Source organism: Balearica regulorum, chromosome 1 (assembly GCF_011004875.1).
Source record: "Balearica regulorum gibbericeps isolate bBalReg1 chromosome 1, bBalReg1.pri, whole genome shotgun sequence".
Lineage (NCBI taxonomy): Eukaryota > Metazoa > Chordata > Aves > Gruiformes > Gruidae > Balearica > Balearica regulorum.
The window spans coordinates 139491305-139507720 of record NC_046184.1 but is presented as its reverse complement, the minus strand read 5'-3'; the positions used below and the strand labels follow the sequence as shown (position 1 = coordinate 139507720).

Genomic DNA, 16416 nt, shown 5'->3' with positions numbered 1-16416 from the left:
TTCTTGATTTATTTAATATTTATTACTTTTTTTTTTTTTAACTGGTCAAATGTAAATGATATACCAGAAAAATTTCAGAAAGGGTATTTCATAAGTCCATATTGGCTTTTCCTAAGAAATCAGTAGCTGCTACAAAATGGTATTTTCTTATGACTGCTTAACTACACACGCACAAAGGCTTCATTTTCAAAGTTAACTATCTGTTAGGGCTCTGTTGCTCTTCAGTGACCTGCTAGCTCACTCAGAATTTAATGGTCTCCATAAGGATCTCTGCCAAACTATTTCTAACTAAAACAGAGGCAGACATGAAACAAAGTCTTTGATGAAGGTATAAAGAAAGATTAGATTGAAAATAGGGATCCACACAATAAATGCTGGGGGTGGGGGGTTATCAGTCAAACAGCGACAGTTTCATGTTTGGAATAGCACACATTATAAGTTTGACGAGTTAACTACAAAAATACTCCCTGTCCTTTTCTCTTTGTAGGAAAGTGGCATCTTGGGATGAACTGTGAAAGCAGTAATGACTTCTGTCACCACCCCCTCAGTCATGGATTTGATTACTTTTATGGGCTTACCGTGACCAATTTTAGAGACTGCAAACCTGGCCAAGGCAGCGTATTTTTAAAAGGCATTCAGAAATCCCTTGTCATCCCAATCCAAATTGCTGGAATCACCCTGGTCTCTTTGGCAATAGCGCAGTACATTGGCCTCCTCAAAGTACCTTTCCAAGCGTTGGGTTACTGCTTGTTAATAACCGCTATTTCACTTGTGGTTTTGATCTTCTTCTTTTATCATTTTCGACACCTGAACTGCTTCTTAATGAGGGACCATCAGATTATCCAGCAACCTCTGTCCTATGAGAACCTTACTCAGAGACTGACAAAGGAAGCCGTGCAGTTTATAGGAAGGTAGGTTTCTAACTGTGTTATAAGTTAATGCTGGCATTTCACAATGACGATACTTCCAAAAAAATGTGAACTTGTGGGCATGAGAAATATGTCATTATATATTATAATAATTTTTTTCCTTAAGAGATGGCTGAAGTTAATCTTGTTAGTGAAAGTGACTGGTTTTTAATTTGAGTATGTAATTATTTTCTCTATAAAAATCAAAAACTGTTTATGTTTACATGCTTCAGGAAAATTTTTCAAAAAACATCTAACTTTTTTAGGATTTCCATTCATGAGAATTTAACGCAACATGAAATATGAAAAATCTTTTGTAATGTGACTTAATTATGTGAAAGCACAATGCAGAGTCATAATCCATGACTTTTCTGGAGTGGGAAACTGTTCATCATTGATTTGATGCATCCATTAAATGGCATTCATAGGGCCAATTTTTTAAGATACTGTCATCTTAGATGCCTCCACTTTTATGCCAGATTAATTTTTAAAATAGTTGATTTACAGAAGTTAGTAAATAAATGTTTTTTTAAAAGCAATTATTTTTTAGTAGCCATCACATTGGGTCACCTAAACATTGGATGTACAAAATCATCCTAAGTCATTCTTCAGTTTTGCGAAAGTTAGCTTCATTTTGGCATAATTGTCACTACAGGGCTTTTAATGAGATCGAATCATAAAATTATACATTTGTATATTCTGAAATATAAATCAATAGGTTTGGAGCAAAAATCCATCCATTTTACTTCTTGAAAAATATGCCAAAGTATTTTTCTCCATCACTTTTGAAACAGGTTGCACCATTTCTAAAAATAGTTAATCAAAAGTAAAAACATGTTTTAAGACACAAAAAGACTCTTAATTGCTATTCTGAAAAGTATGTACCAGGTAGTCACTGGGAATACATTCACATGGTGTCATTGCTGAATGAATACTTATAGCAAAGAATCAGAGGCTAATTTTTCTAGACTTAGTGACTGCATACGGTAGTCATCAAGATTGTTAGTGAGAAAAAATGTTTATCTAAAATCCAGCTCTCATACTGCAATTTTTCTATCATTTCTATCATTGTAAATATATGATGCAGCGATCTCATCATAACAATATAATATTTTTTTTAATATCAAATTTCTTTACGTGAGTAAGTCTTCCCAACAATCAAGATTCTCGTGAGTATTTATAAATAAACTCAAACATCTTTATTTCCTCTTGGCAATGGTGATATAAAGATGCCTTCTCATCTACATTCTAACTAATTTAACAGTGAAGTATTTTGTTTACTACCAGTGCACACACACAAACGAATTGCTGAGAGGCTATTTGCTTAGTGTCCAAGCCTTGGGTGATTTTAAAAGATTCTTGAGTACATTAACTATATGTTGGCAGATTCTTCAGTGATTTGCAAGTATGTACTGTGCCTGTAGTGATTCATAATGTTTTGGATATCACTGAATGTTTCATTGATTTCAGTGCAATGACAATAAAATGGTAGCCGGAAAACAGGTGAGTTCAAGAATGTAAATCAGTGCTAGAAAACTAGAAACTCTTTTAACTTTGTTAATATTCATAATGTACACAGTGTTACTGTATAGCTTAGTGTTCAGAGCTGTCAAAATAACGTATCATCTAAGTCAACATCGCTTAGTTGACTCAGCTCAAGGTAAGTGGCTTTACGTCAGCTGGGCTCTTGGCCCCAGTTCTCAACGTAGTTTCCAGACAAAAGTGATGTTAAATTAAAGTCAAGGTTAGTAGCACATATTCGTAATTTACAATAAACTTTGTTACAGGAATGCTGCAATTACAGTGAGAATTATAACCCAGAAAATTCAGAGTCAATGTTAAATTAAAGAATATCCAAGCACATTAAGGTATTGAGAAGCAATAGGGCATTCAAGCAATCTTAACTGTGCCCTGTAGTGAATTCACATGCAAAGTATATAACCATAAAACTTGCTCCTGGGAATAGCAGTAATTAGATTAATATTCACTGAACTGATCCGTCCCATGTATCAGTGTGAGCAACAAAATCAATATTTACTTTGACACACTGGCATTATATAGTTCATACCTGTCAATTCAGTGCTCCAGTAGACCACTGCTTTTATGACTAGTCTACTGACTTTGGCCATTTGTAGGGGAATGGCTGTCAAGAGGCAACCAGGTTGCAGCAGCTGTCAGACATCTGACTCTCTTAAGTGAAGGGCCACCAGTTTTTTGAAAGCCATGGTTCCTCCACAGCATTCTTGTCATTCCACTTCTTTCAGTGAGCAGTCTCTCTTGAGCCTTCTTTAGCCACATGTTTGACTCAACACTTGATTTGTCATACAGGCTTCTTTTTTTTTAAATAATAAAATAAGTAGCAAGCTCAGTCCTGTACACCAGTAATTTCTGTGCATAAATATACCAGAGTTCAAACAATCTTCAATTTGAAGAATTTGGTCATTCGCCTTAACTGTTTTTTAATACATTTTATCATTAAACTAAAAATCATCAGCTATCATGCATGTTTTAATTGGTTAATTACCTTTACAATAAATATATGATGAAGCTCCAATCTTCAGCAGCACTGGTACTTCCTATATAGCCCTTTTATGCTATATTTATATATAATATATATGAATGTATATATAGTTACATATTTACAACACATGTTTTATTTATATAAGTTTATTATACCTACCGCATATATTACCTTTATAAGTTCTTCAAAGTTCAGGCAATGGACTCCCTGACTTTATTCTCTTTTCTAGCTATTTCTCAGTCATATTGTCAGCTTTATGACTTCTTACAATGTATATAATAATGAGATTTTGTATTTTTCAAGTCATCTTATAATTTCTTTGTAGCATATCTATGTGCTGTTATACTTACTTTGGTTTGGTTTTTGGACAGGTAATACTGTACTTGTTCTTCTTTAGTCTAGGATATCTGTAGTACTGTTTTCATTTGTTCTTAGGTAGATTGAAAGAGACCAAATACAATATTCAATGCTCAGAAATGGCACTGGAGAAAAATATATACAATATACGAGTGTCAGATCCAGTGCATGAAAACAGATACTAATTTAGTTGTTCCCCCTAATTGTAAGGAGGCAGATAAGCTCAGTGTATGTTAATTCTAATTACTTTTTCCCAAGAGCAAGTGTGTAATATTGTAAACCTATCAGAACACTCTCTGGACATTACAGTATATTGGAAAGTCAAATGGATGCTAATTATATCTTGTTAAGTTCAATGTGGTTGTCACTCATGTGTCTTCAGCATGTCTTTTAATGACCAGCTGCACAGACAATCCAAATTTGGAAAATGCCAGACACTTCATAGAATCATAGACTCATAGAATGTCCTGATTTGGAAGGGACCCACAAGGATCGTCAAGTCCAACTCCTGGCTCCACACAGGACCAGCCAAATCAGAGCATATGACTGAGAGCATTGTCCAGACGCTTCTTGAACTCAGTCAAGCTCGGTGCTATGACCACTTCCCTGGGGAGCCTGTTCCAGTGCCCGACCACTCTCTCAGTGAAGAACCTTTTCCTGATATCCAACCTAAACCTCCCCCATCGCAGCTTCATTCTATTCTCTTGGGTTCTATCACTGGTCACCACAGGGAGGAGATCAGCACCTGCCCCTTTGCTCCCCCCTCGTGAGGAAGCTGTAGGCCGTGATGAGGTCTCCCCTCAGTCTCCTCTTCTCTAGGCTGAACAAACCAAGGGACTTCAGCTTCTCCTCATATGTCTTCCCCTCTAGACCCTTCACCATCTTTGTTGCCCTCCTTTGGACACTCTCCAATAGTTTTATGTCCTTTTTGCACTGTGACACCCAAAACTGCACGCAGTACTCGAGGTGAGCCCGCACCAGCACAGTGTAGAGTGGGCACCAGCTAGCAATGCCGTGCTTGATGCACCCCAGGATACAGTTGGCCTTCCTGGCAGCCTGGTCACACTGTTGACTCATGTTCAACTTGCTGTTGACCAAGACCCCCAAGTCCCTTTCAGCACGGCTAGTCTCCAGCGTCTCATCGCCCAGTCTGTATGTATAGCCAGGATTGCCCCTTCCCAGGTGCAGAATCTGGCACTTGCCCTTGTTAAACCTCATGCGGTTGGTGATTGCCCAGTTCTCCAATCTGTCCAGATCTCTCTGCAAGGCCTCTCCACCCTCGACGGAATCAACAGCTCCTCCCAATTTGCTGTCATCTGCAAATTTGCTCATGACACCTTCTAGTCCTACATCCAAGTCATTTATGAAAAAGGCCGACCAAGAGCCTACGGGTCAGGATTAAAGGGAGGGCAGGGACAGGGGACATCACAGCGGGTGTCTGCTACAGGCCACCTGACCAGGGGGACCGAGCAGATGAAGCCCTCTATAGGCAGACAGGAGCAGCCTCATGCTCACAAGCCCTGGTCCTTATGGGGGACTTCAACCACCCCGACATCTGCTGGAGGGACAACGCAGCTGAGCGCAAGCAATCCAGGAAGTTCCTGGAATGTGTTGATGACAACTTTCTCCTCCAAGTGACAGAGGAGCCCATGAGGAGAGGTGCCATGCTGGACCTTATTCTCACCAATAAGGAGGGCCTAGTAAGGGACGTCCAGCTCAAGGGCAGCCTTGGCTGCAGTGACCATGAAATGGTGGAATTCGGGATCTTCAGGGCAGAGAGGAGGGCGCACAGCAAGCTCACTACCCTGGACTTCAGCAGAGCAGACTTTGGCCTCTTCAGGGATCTGCTTGGTAGAATACCATGGGACAAAGCCCTGGAAGGAAGAGGGGCCCAAGACAGCTGGCTAATATTCAAGGGTCACCTCCTCCAAGCTCAGGAGCAATGCATCCCAACAAAGAGGAAGTCAAGCAAAAACACCAAGAGGTCCCCATGGATGAACAAGGAGCTCCTGGGCAAAGCGAAACACAAAAAGGAAGCCTCCAGAGGGTGGAAGCAAGGGCAGGTAGCCTGGGAAGAATACAGAGAAACTGTCTGAGCAGCCAGGGATGAGGTTAGGAAAGCCAAAGCCCTGATAGAAATTAGTCTGGCCAGGAATGTCAAGGACAACAAGAAAAGCTTCTATAGGTATGTTAGTGAGAAAAGGAGGACAAGGGAAAATGTGGGTCCCCTCCGGAATGAAACAGGCGACCTGGTTACCCAGGATATGGAGAAGGCTGAGGTACTCAATGACTTCTTTGCCTCAGTCTTCACTGGCAAATGCTTGAGCCACACTGCCCAGGTCACAGAAGGCAGGGACTGGGAGAATGCAGAACTGCCCACTGTAGGAGAAGATCAGGTTCAAGAATACCTAAGGAACCTGAAGGTGCACAAGTCCATGGGACCTGATGAGATGCATCCGTGGGTCTTGAGGGAACTGGCAGATGAAGTGGCCAGGCCACTCGCCATCCAATTTGAGAAGTCCTGGCAGTCCGGCGACGTTCCCGCCGACCGGAAAAGGGGGAACATAACCCCCATTTTTAAGAAGGGTAAAAAGGAAGACCCAGGGAACTCCAGGCCAGTCAGTCTCACCTCCGTGCCTGGCAAGATCATGGAGCAGACCCTCCTGGAGACTATGCTCAGGCACATGGAAAATAAGGAGGTGATTGGTGACAGCCAGCATGTCTTCACTAAGGGCAAATCTTGCCTGACAAATTTGGTAACCTTATATGATGGGGTTACAGCCTCGATGGATAAGGGAAGGGCAACTGACATCATCTACCTGGACTTGTGCAAGGCATTTGACACTGCCCTGGACGACATCCTTGTCTCTAAATTGGAGAGACATGGATTCAATGGATGGACCACTCAGTGGATAAGGAATTGGCTGGATGGTCACACTCGAAGAGTTGTGGTCAATGGCTCAATGTCCAAGTGGAGAACGGTGACGAGAGGTGTTCCTCAGGGGTCGGTACTGGGACCGGCACTGTTCAACATCTTTGTCGGCAACATGGACAATGGGATTGAGTGCACCCTCAGCAAGTTTGCCTGACGACACCAAGCTGTGTGGTGGGGTCAACACGCTGGAGGGAAGGGATGCCATCCAGAGGGACCTTGACAGGCTGGAGAGGTAGGCCCGTGCGAACCGCATGAAGTTCAACAAGGCCAAGTGCAAGGTCCTGCACGTGGGTCGGCGCAATCCCAAGCACAACTATAGGCTGGGCGAGGAATGGATTGAAAGCAGCCCTGAGGAGACGGACTTGGGGGTATTGATTGATGGGAAGCTCAAGATGAGCCGGCAGTGTGCACTTGCAGCCCAGAAAGCCAGCCGTGTCCTGGGCTGCATCAAAAGAAGCGTGACCAGCAGGTCGAGGGAGGTGATCCTGCCCCTCTACTCGGCTCTTGTGAGACCCCCACCTGGAGTACTGCGTCCAGCTCTGGGGGTCCCAGTGCAAGAGAGAGACATGGAGCGAGTCCAGAGGAGGGCCACGAAGCTGATCAGAGGGCTGGAGCACCTCTCCTGTGAGGACAGGCTGAGAGAGTTGGGGTTGTTCAGCCTGGAGAAGAGAAGGCTCTGGGGAGACCTAATTGCGGCTTACCAGTACCTGAAGGGGCCTACAGGAAATCTGGAGAGGGACTGTTTATCAGGGAGTGTAGTGACAGGACAAGGGGTAATGGGTTCAAGCTTTGGGAGGGTCAATTTAGATGAGATGTTAGAAAGAAATTCTTTACTGTGAGGGTGGTGAGGCACTGGAACAGATTGCCTAGGGAAGTTGTGGATGCCCCATCCCTGGAAGTGTTTAAGGCCAGATTGGATGGGGCTTTGGGCAATGTGGTCTAGTGGAGGGTGTCCCTGCCCGCAGCAGGGGGGTTGGAACTAGATGATCTTTGAGGTCCCTTCCAACCCAAACCATTCTATGATTCTATGATTCCATGAAAACATTAAAAAGAACTGGCCCTAAAATTGAGCCCTGGGGAACCCCACTAGTGACTGGCCGCCAGCCTGATATAACCCTGTTTACCATAACTTTTTGGGCCCAACACGTCAGCCAGTTGCTCACCCATCACACTATGTTTTTGTCAAGCTGTATGCTGGACATTTTGTCCAGAAGAATACTGTGAGAGACAGTATCGAAAGCTTTACTGAAATCTAAAAAAAATGACATCAACTGGCTTGCCTTGGTCAACTAGATGGGTGACCTTGTCCTAAAAGGAAACTAAGTTTGTTAGACAGGCCCTTCCTCTCACGAACCCGTGTTGGCTGTGACCAATGACTGTATTGTCCTTCAGGTGTTTTTCGATAACTCCCAGCATAATTTTCTCCATAATTTTACCAGGCACTGAAGTGAGACTGACAGGCCTGTAGTTACCAGGGTCTTCCTTCTTGCCCTTCTTGAAGATTGGAACAACATTTTCCAGCTTCCAGTCAACTGGAACCTCTCCAGATTCCCAAGGCCATTGAAAAATAATTGAGAGAGGTCTTGCAATGACATCAGCCAGCTCTTTGAGCACCCTGGGATGAATCCCATCTGGCCCCATGGACTTGTATGCATCCAGGTGGAGCAGCAAGTCCCGCACGATTTCGGGGTCGGCTGGGTGTTTACCGTTACCACAGTCACGGTCCTCCAACTCGGGTCAACTGGGGTCCCAGAGCCCGTCATCAGTGTTGAAGACACGGGCGAAGAAGACATTAAACATCTCTGTTTTATGTATGTCCCTGTTTGTAAGGTGACTTGTTTTTTACATATCAGAAATTAAAAAGACAAAAGTACCACACTATGATACAGAATATGTCTCTGACAGTTTTGGATAGCTGATCACAATTAATAATAGTGTTTAAAAAAAAATATCCTAATGAAATCTAACTTCTGGAAAACAGTATTTGCATACAGACATGTTTATATTCAAAAGCTATAGTGAAGATGATGTTGAACATGCAGATTTATTTTTTTCAGTCAGAGGTTGCATAGCTATAATACTCAAAAATTTGTAATGACAGTTAATCAATTTTTTATTTTCTTTTTATCTATTCTATTTCAGTGCTTGAGTCACTGTTACAAAACACATTCAAATTTATTTTCATCTAATCTAGCAGACTGTGGTTTAGAGTTTTTCCATATATCACTAGGTCTTAAGATCAGGCAATTGGCATGTTGTACTGGAGTTAGAGTTCTGAAATCAAGTGTTTTTATGAATCCTACGAAAAGATTCTTTATGGTTTACAGCAAAATACCAATTATAGAGAAGAGTTTGTGTATCTTTGTATACACGTGATGTATATGTGCACATATATTAAAAAAGGGTAGTAACTTATAAGTCATAACACCACCACTGGTTCTTCATCCTTTTTTCCTCAGCCCTCTGCTTGTTCCTTTTGAATAGAGGAGCTAACATATTTATTCACATATTTTAGGGTCATCTGAAAATGAAAGATTTTAGTCATTTAAATCATTTAAGAACGATTAAGGACCTAACTAGTTCTGCAATGAGTGACAGACTGCATTGTAAATGGAACACTTCTAAAAAGCAGTAGATCTGTAAACTGGGCTCCAAAGTTTTGTGGGGGAGAGGGATTTACTAACGTATATAATCTGTAGTAGGTAGAAATTCCCTTTTTTCCTCTCATGCTTATGAGACTAGGGAGAAAAAAGGTTATATACAAAGGAAATAAAAGCACATATGAATTGTGTACCTTAAGCATTTAAGGCATGAAATAGGCATGAAATTAGAGATGGCAAAAGTATCTTGGCTATTTGCATGAAATGCATTATTTCACACATGCAGATATAGTAGAAACACATCCACTTTAAATATCTTCTAGAAAGAGTCAGATTTTCCATATTTTTACTTTTTTTTTTTCCCTTTCACATTCCATTTTCAACACCTTTTCTGGTTTTGGTAAGATACCCCCAAGTGGGGAGTTCTCTTTTCTGATTTTGAAAAATTTTAAAAATATGGAATTTGTGGTTTAAAGTGTGTCTTTTAAAAAAATAAGACAGAAATATTTGTTTATGGATTCATTCATGCTAACAAGGATTTTAGCACTGTTAGTGGTCAGAACAAAAGAAAACCCAGCTTGTAGAACAAAGTCCTGCTTTGATAAAACTAAGCCAAAGTTTACCTTTTCCTTCTGCAGGAACAAGGATTAATGAAGTGCATTCAACCAGTCCAGTCACAAAGAGCACTGTCTAATTGGTGATCTAATCTGGAAGTAGAGGAGGGAGCCATGGGGAATAAGCATTGAATGAATTTATCCACTGGGGGGGAAATTGAAAAAGAAGAATGTTTTTATTAAAGGAGAGTTACAGGAGAGGATAAGTTAGGTTTGCATTTGCCTGTATCAACACACTGTTATATGTTTGTGATGAAAATATATCTTCATATTGTATACTTCAACGTTTATTTTTTCTTCCATTTTAGCTGTGACTCTGGTGCACTGTGACTGTGAAAATGACATTCTCATTCAATAAATCTTATTAAATCATATGTACTTATCCTTATAAGAAGAAATATATTTTACCCCTATATCTATTTCAAATAGTTTCAAATAGCTGTTTCAGTCTTGTGGGTGAATTAGCTTGAATTTGTAAGATTTGGAGGATTACAGAAACAGTTTTTAACCCTATTATTATTATTATTTTAATATTTAATATTTAATTATTATTTTAACCCAACAGCACAGTGTTTGCCCAGCTCAGGCAAAGCCGAGCGTATCTGCTCTCATATCAGCTGTTGAGAATCATAGCACCTTCACTGGTATAGAGGGTGCAGTAGTCTAACAGGTTAAAAATATGTACTTTATGAAAGAATGTGAGGATAATTTCACATCTAGCAAAAAACATGTTGTTCAGAAAGATCATACTTATCCATCATATTAAAGGTTGATTTAGAATTTATTATGAAAAAGTAAAATGGAGCCCATGTTCCCATCTCATTTCCCATATAGAATCACACTTGAAATCTCAGTTTGATTTGACAACCGCAGGCCAACAAATTCAGAGCCCCACCTGTTCCTCTGCTGCAGTGCTCTTAGATTAACATCACTGCACAGAAAAGCAAACAGAAGTACCCAAGGAGTTTTCAATGCAGCAAGTATTTAGAGCAAAATTGCAGGAAAAAAGTTAAAAGACCCATGTGTGTAGCGCAAAGTCAAATTAGTTGCTCTCTCACCCACTTTAAAGCTGTGTTTTGCAGCTCAAGCCTGAACTAAATCCTTGAGTAATGTAAAGGCTTCTCACACTAAATAAGAACCTGGTACTATGCAATGCAGAGGAGTCACCAGCAACACGATGCATTTAGATGTTTTCAAGATCATTTAAGCAAACATTAAAGAACGTCATATGTCAGATGTGTGTAATCTCTCTGGCTACTCAGTAAATTGAAAAGACTGTGTGATTCATGTTAGGATAGAAGTTTTCACTATATTTGAGTAAGTGAATCTCAGATCTTTTGAAACTGAAGTTCCAGGTGTTTGAGCTGTGTAAAACATAGTGACAATACATTTCTGAAGGAGCTGTTTACTGAAGTGGTTCAGGAGTTAAGCTGTTATTGTCAAATTTCTCTCCTGCCTACTAGCTGGTATTGTCATTCCATTTTCAAGGTCATGGTAAAGATAGTCAGTTACAATTCTCCTCAAAGAGTTTTGCCAGGAGATAAATAGCTGCCTGTAATCTTGTATAGGATATTAATAGGTGAGACACTTCTCCATCCGACAGTGAGCTGTCAATCAGATCCTGCCAATCTGAGTTGCAAAGAACAGAATGATGTAGTGCCCTTTCATATCAATCATTGATTTGATGACTCTTCATGAAAGTTAGATCTTTGTGTCAGTACCATTTAAAAAAAAAAAAACAACAACAACTAAACCTGAGTTGTTATCTCTTGAAAATAACATTTAAAGTGGAGGCTTTTGATACTCACTTTTAGCAATACAGATATACATTTAGAGTTATGCCCTATCTCTGTGACATTAGAACAAGGCAGTTTGCATGAAAAGTAAATTGTGCCTGTACTACTGTAAGTGTAAAGTAGATTTTTGTGGTGTTTTCCCCTAGAATTTGTATATTACTCTTGATTCAGTGAACTGTGTTTAAGGAAAAAGTCAAAGATAATCCCATGCAGTAAAAAAATGTGCAGTAAAAAAATGCAGGTTTTAAAACAAAAAATCAGCTGCCTTGCAGAAATGTTCTTTAATGAAAGGTCAGTGTTACATTAATATACATATGAAATATTAAACTTATGAGTATACATATTTTTTTTACTTGAATTGCTGACATTTTCAGTCTTTTTGACTCAGAAGTCTCATGTATATTTCTAGCTACAGTAATGAAAGGTTCTCACATATATGACCTCTCAAATAGCAACAAACACAACTTCGTGGAAAGTGTATCTTTTATGAAACATATTATATTTTCATTGTTTTTTTGAATCCTTACTTCATAATACTAAGATAATACAGGATACATGCACAAATATTTGAAGGGAATTAATTTTTTTTTTTATTTTCCACATGAAAAATGTTCTATTATTCTGTCATATTTTTTTTTAAAAGGAGAAACTTTTTATGAAGATAAAGTCCCAGTCAGAAACACCCTTATCAAGTGAGTAATCTGGATAAATGTTTCCCATTTTCAGTTTATGTATTGCTGCCTATGCCAGTAAAAAAGAAAGCTTTAACCATGTAAATTGTGCAAAACCAGATCCAACCAAAGGCAGAGAAAAAATGGATCATAAATCTACTAGATTAAACCTACTAATTTTTCCTTAAGGGTGAAATATTGATATCTTATGAATCCCTTTCATTAAAAGATGTTGTGTTCAGATTCTATAGGTTAGATTTTTTAATTTTTTTTTCATGTTAAAGAAACATTTTTTTATGTGCATGCCTGTATTGTTCCTTCCCTCTTTAAATGGTGGATGAATCAACTGCATGAGGAAACATATAGTCTCCCTTTGATGTTGACATGAATCACAGGTATTATCCACCACAGATTGACGAAGGAAAATATGGTAAATAAACCCAAAAATACTCTGAAACTAGCTGTGTGCTTAAAGGTGAGATCCAGACAAGTTTTCTGGGTAGTGCTTTTGTGATTCAACTGTTATTTACAATATGCATCATGTACTACAAATACTGTTAGAGCGTATAGCAGTGAATTTGACTAGCACTTCACAATTTTAAGTAAAGTTCTATAAATAATGCATAAGAAAAAGTTTTTAGTTGAGCTGTACTTTCACAGCCTGCTGGAACTGATCATAAATATCATGTTGACAGATCACATGAGCAGCAAAATTTACAGTGAGTCTATTTATTGCACTCTTTCTTTTGTATCAGTTCTGGAAATACACTGAAGACAATGGAGACTGTTCATAACTGTGAGAGGAAAAATATTTCTTTATATTAGTATGTAATTTGAAATAACTTAGGTTTTGGTACAACTTATTTGTAGTGTTATGTCCTGATAACATGCATAGACACACAGAGCATTAAATGGCAAGAGAAGATTTGGTCATATACCTTAGTCCAGGATAAAGGAGGAAAAGAAGGTTATCAGGGATGGTCAACATGGATTCACCAAGGGGAAATCATGCCTGACCAATCTGATAGCCTTCTATGATGGCATGACTGTCTGGGTGGTTGAGGGGAGAGCAGTGGATGTTGTCGACCTTGACTTCAGCAAGGCTTTTGACACCATCTCCCATAACATCCTCATAGGCACACTTAAGAAGTGTAGCGGACAGTGAGGTGGGTTGAGAACTGGCTGAAGGGCAGAGCCCAGAGGGTTGTGATAAGCGGCACAAGAGTCTAGTTGGAGACCTGTAGCTAATGGTGTGCCCCAAGGGTCAGTACTGGGTCCGGTCTTATTTAAAATATTCATCAATGACCTGGATGAGGGGACAGAGTGTACCCTCAGCAAGTTTGCTGATGGTACAAAACTGGGAGGAGTGGCTGACACACCAGAAGGCTGTGCTGCCATTCAGCGAGACCTGGACAGGCTAGCGACTTGGGCAGAGAGGAACCTAATGAAATTCAGCAAGGGCAAGTGTAGGATCCTGCATGTACGGAGGAATAACCCCAGGCACCAGTACAGGTTAGCTGTTGACCTGCTGGGAAGCAGCACTGCAAAGAAGGACCTGGGAGTCCTGGTGGACAACAAGCTCTCCATGAGCCAGCAATGTGCTCTCATGGCCAAGAAGGCCAATGGTATCCTGGGGTGCATTAAGAAGAGCGTGGCCAGCAGGTCGAGGGAGGTTCTCCTCCCCTTCTACTCTGCCCTGGTGAGGCCACATCTGGAGTACCTGTGTCCAGTTCTGGGCTCCCCAGTTCAAGAAAGACAGGGAACTACTGGACAGAGCCCAGCGGAGGGCTACAAGGATGATGAGGGGACTGCAGCATCTCTTGTATAAGGAAAGGCTGAGAGAGCTGGGGCTGTGTAGCCTGGAGAAGAGAAGACTGAGCGGGGATCTCATCAGTACATATAAATATCTAAAGGACGTGTGTCAGAGGAAGGGGCCAGACTCTTTTCAGTGGTGCCCAGTGACAGGACAAGGGGCAATGGGCAGAAACTGGAACACAGGAAGTTCCATCTGAACATGAGGAAAAACTTCTTTACTCTAAGGGTGACCGAGCCCTGGAACAGGCTGCCCAGAGAGGCTGTGGAGTCTCCTTCTCTGGAGATACTCAAAACCCGCCTGGACGCCATCCTGTGCAACCTGCTGTAGGTGATCCTGCTTTAGGAGGGGGATTGGACTAGATGATCTTCCGAGGGCTCTTCCAACCCCTACCATTCTGTGATTCTGTGATTCTTACAAAAATACTGGTATACTTGATTTGATACTTGATTTAACATAGTCAATGTTTGATGCTAGTCCTCATATTAGTCTAGTTGATCAGCTTCCATATGACCTTGTGAGGAAGAGAATTGTGTTTCACATATATGCAAAGTTACAAAGGTATGTTTCTGAACAGCAATTATAAATATGTACCTGTAAAGTGAAGAAAGGTGCTTGTAGGCAGAAACTGCTAGGTTCCTGGCTGTAAACAAGTCCTCTTTCAATATATATAGCAGACAGTAATTATATTTTGTTGTTTATTTTTGCTTTCAATTCAGTACACAGTTAAGAATGACATTAAGAATGACATGCATGTCTCTATGTGTATTCAGAATTACCCTGTAATCAGTTACAGTATTCCTTTTCCTTCTCTTTTTTTTTTTTTTTTCCATGAGTTCTACTGTAGAAAGATTGCTTTGTAAAAATTTTTTTAGAAAATAAACTAAGGGTTTGCGATTTTGTGTTGTTTTATTTTTTTCCAGGTACACTGATGCACCGTTTCTTCTTGTCCTGTCTTATCTTCATGTTCATACTGCTCTATATGCTTCAAAGAATTTCAGAGGAAAAAGCAAGCATGGTTTATATGGGGATGCAGTGGAGGAAATGGACTGGAGTGTAGGTATGTTACATGTGCTTCTAGTATCAATGGAGGAAATTCATGGAAGACTTACATTCATGTCCACCAAATGCAGACTTTGGCAATTAGGATGTCTACAGTGTATCTGACATACTTTTCCTTTATACTTACGGGAAAGAAACGATAATTTAAAAGGCACAATAGTCTAGCCTCTTGTAATATCTACTTTATGATAAAATGTATTGTGTCCTACAAATGCCTGCTTTCTTCTTTGACTATGAAGGTAGTCCATACAGTATGGATATAGCAGAGATATGGACACCTTAACTGTGAACATTTGAAGCAGAGTAGTTGAATCCAACTGCATGAGCTTCTGGGTGTCATCTGGCCTCTGCAGCTCATCCTCATAAAACAATATACTAACTCAAAAAGTGACCATGTGATATTGATATCAAAATATTTTCAAATAAAGTGGCTATAATATGCACTATTAGCAAAAGTAATTTGCTAATTATTGTAGTAAGTTCTCTGAATTAGTGAAATCACTCAGGGGAGGTCCACTTCTGTTCATGAAGCCTAGTCAAAACAAAACAATTTGCCCCTCAGAGCCTTCCATTCTCTCTGAGGCTGGAGAGCAGTTGATCATTATTCCCTTATCTCTACATGTATTGGAATGACTCTCTGATTCCAGAGATAATCACCATTAAAAACAACTAACAGGTCATATTTGAAAAGAATCATATTGGAAAACAGCAGTATTAGGAGCTAAAGACGAGCTTACATTCCTCCTTCCCATATACCCCAAGTCGATTCTGTTCTCAGAATAACTCAATGCAAATTGGCTTTCTTCGAGAAAATGTTACTTTCTTATTAAGTTGCTATAAACAGATATTCAGCTTTGGTGCATACATGTTTTTAAACTATTTTTAAACTGTGAAGTGAAACATAATGTATATTCCATTGCATATTTTGCAATCAAGAGGTCTCCTTGAAGAAACTAGGGGGAAAAAGGCATCATAGCACATTTAGTGATTTGTAATGAATGTATTTAGTGCAGTATTTGCAAAAATGGGGAAAACCCTTTTGAGAAGCTGTAATACACTTACTAGGAAGGGTTTGCAATGTGGAAGGTAACTGGATTAAACAGAAAGAAACCTCTTTTGTAAATCAGATTTTGTAACAA

General features: G+C 39.9%; 1 protein-coding gene across 7 annotated transcripts in view; it reads left to right on the top strand.

Annotated features, from left to right (window-relative positions):
- The window catches only part of STS (steroid sulfatase), a 128104-nt gene that overhangs the window by 33747 nt on the left and 77941 nt on the right, over positions 1 to 16416 (top strand). For all 7 annotated transcript variants that reach the window (XM_075736237.1, XM_075736246.1, XM_075736290.1 and 4 more), the window contains 2 exons: positions 488 to 911; positions 15139 to 15275. In XM_075736237.1, coding sequence (XP_075592352.1) covers positions 488 to 911; positions 15139 to 15275 — 561 coding nt within the window. The remainder of the gene's footprint in view (positions 1 to 487; positions 912 to 15138; positions 15276 to 16416) is intronic.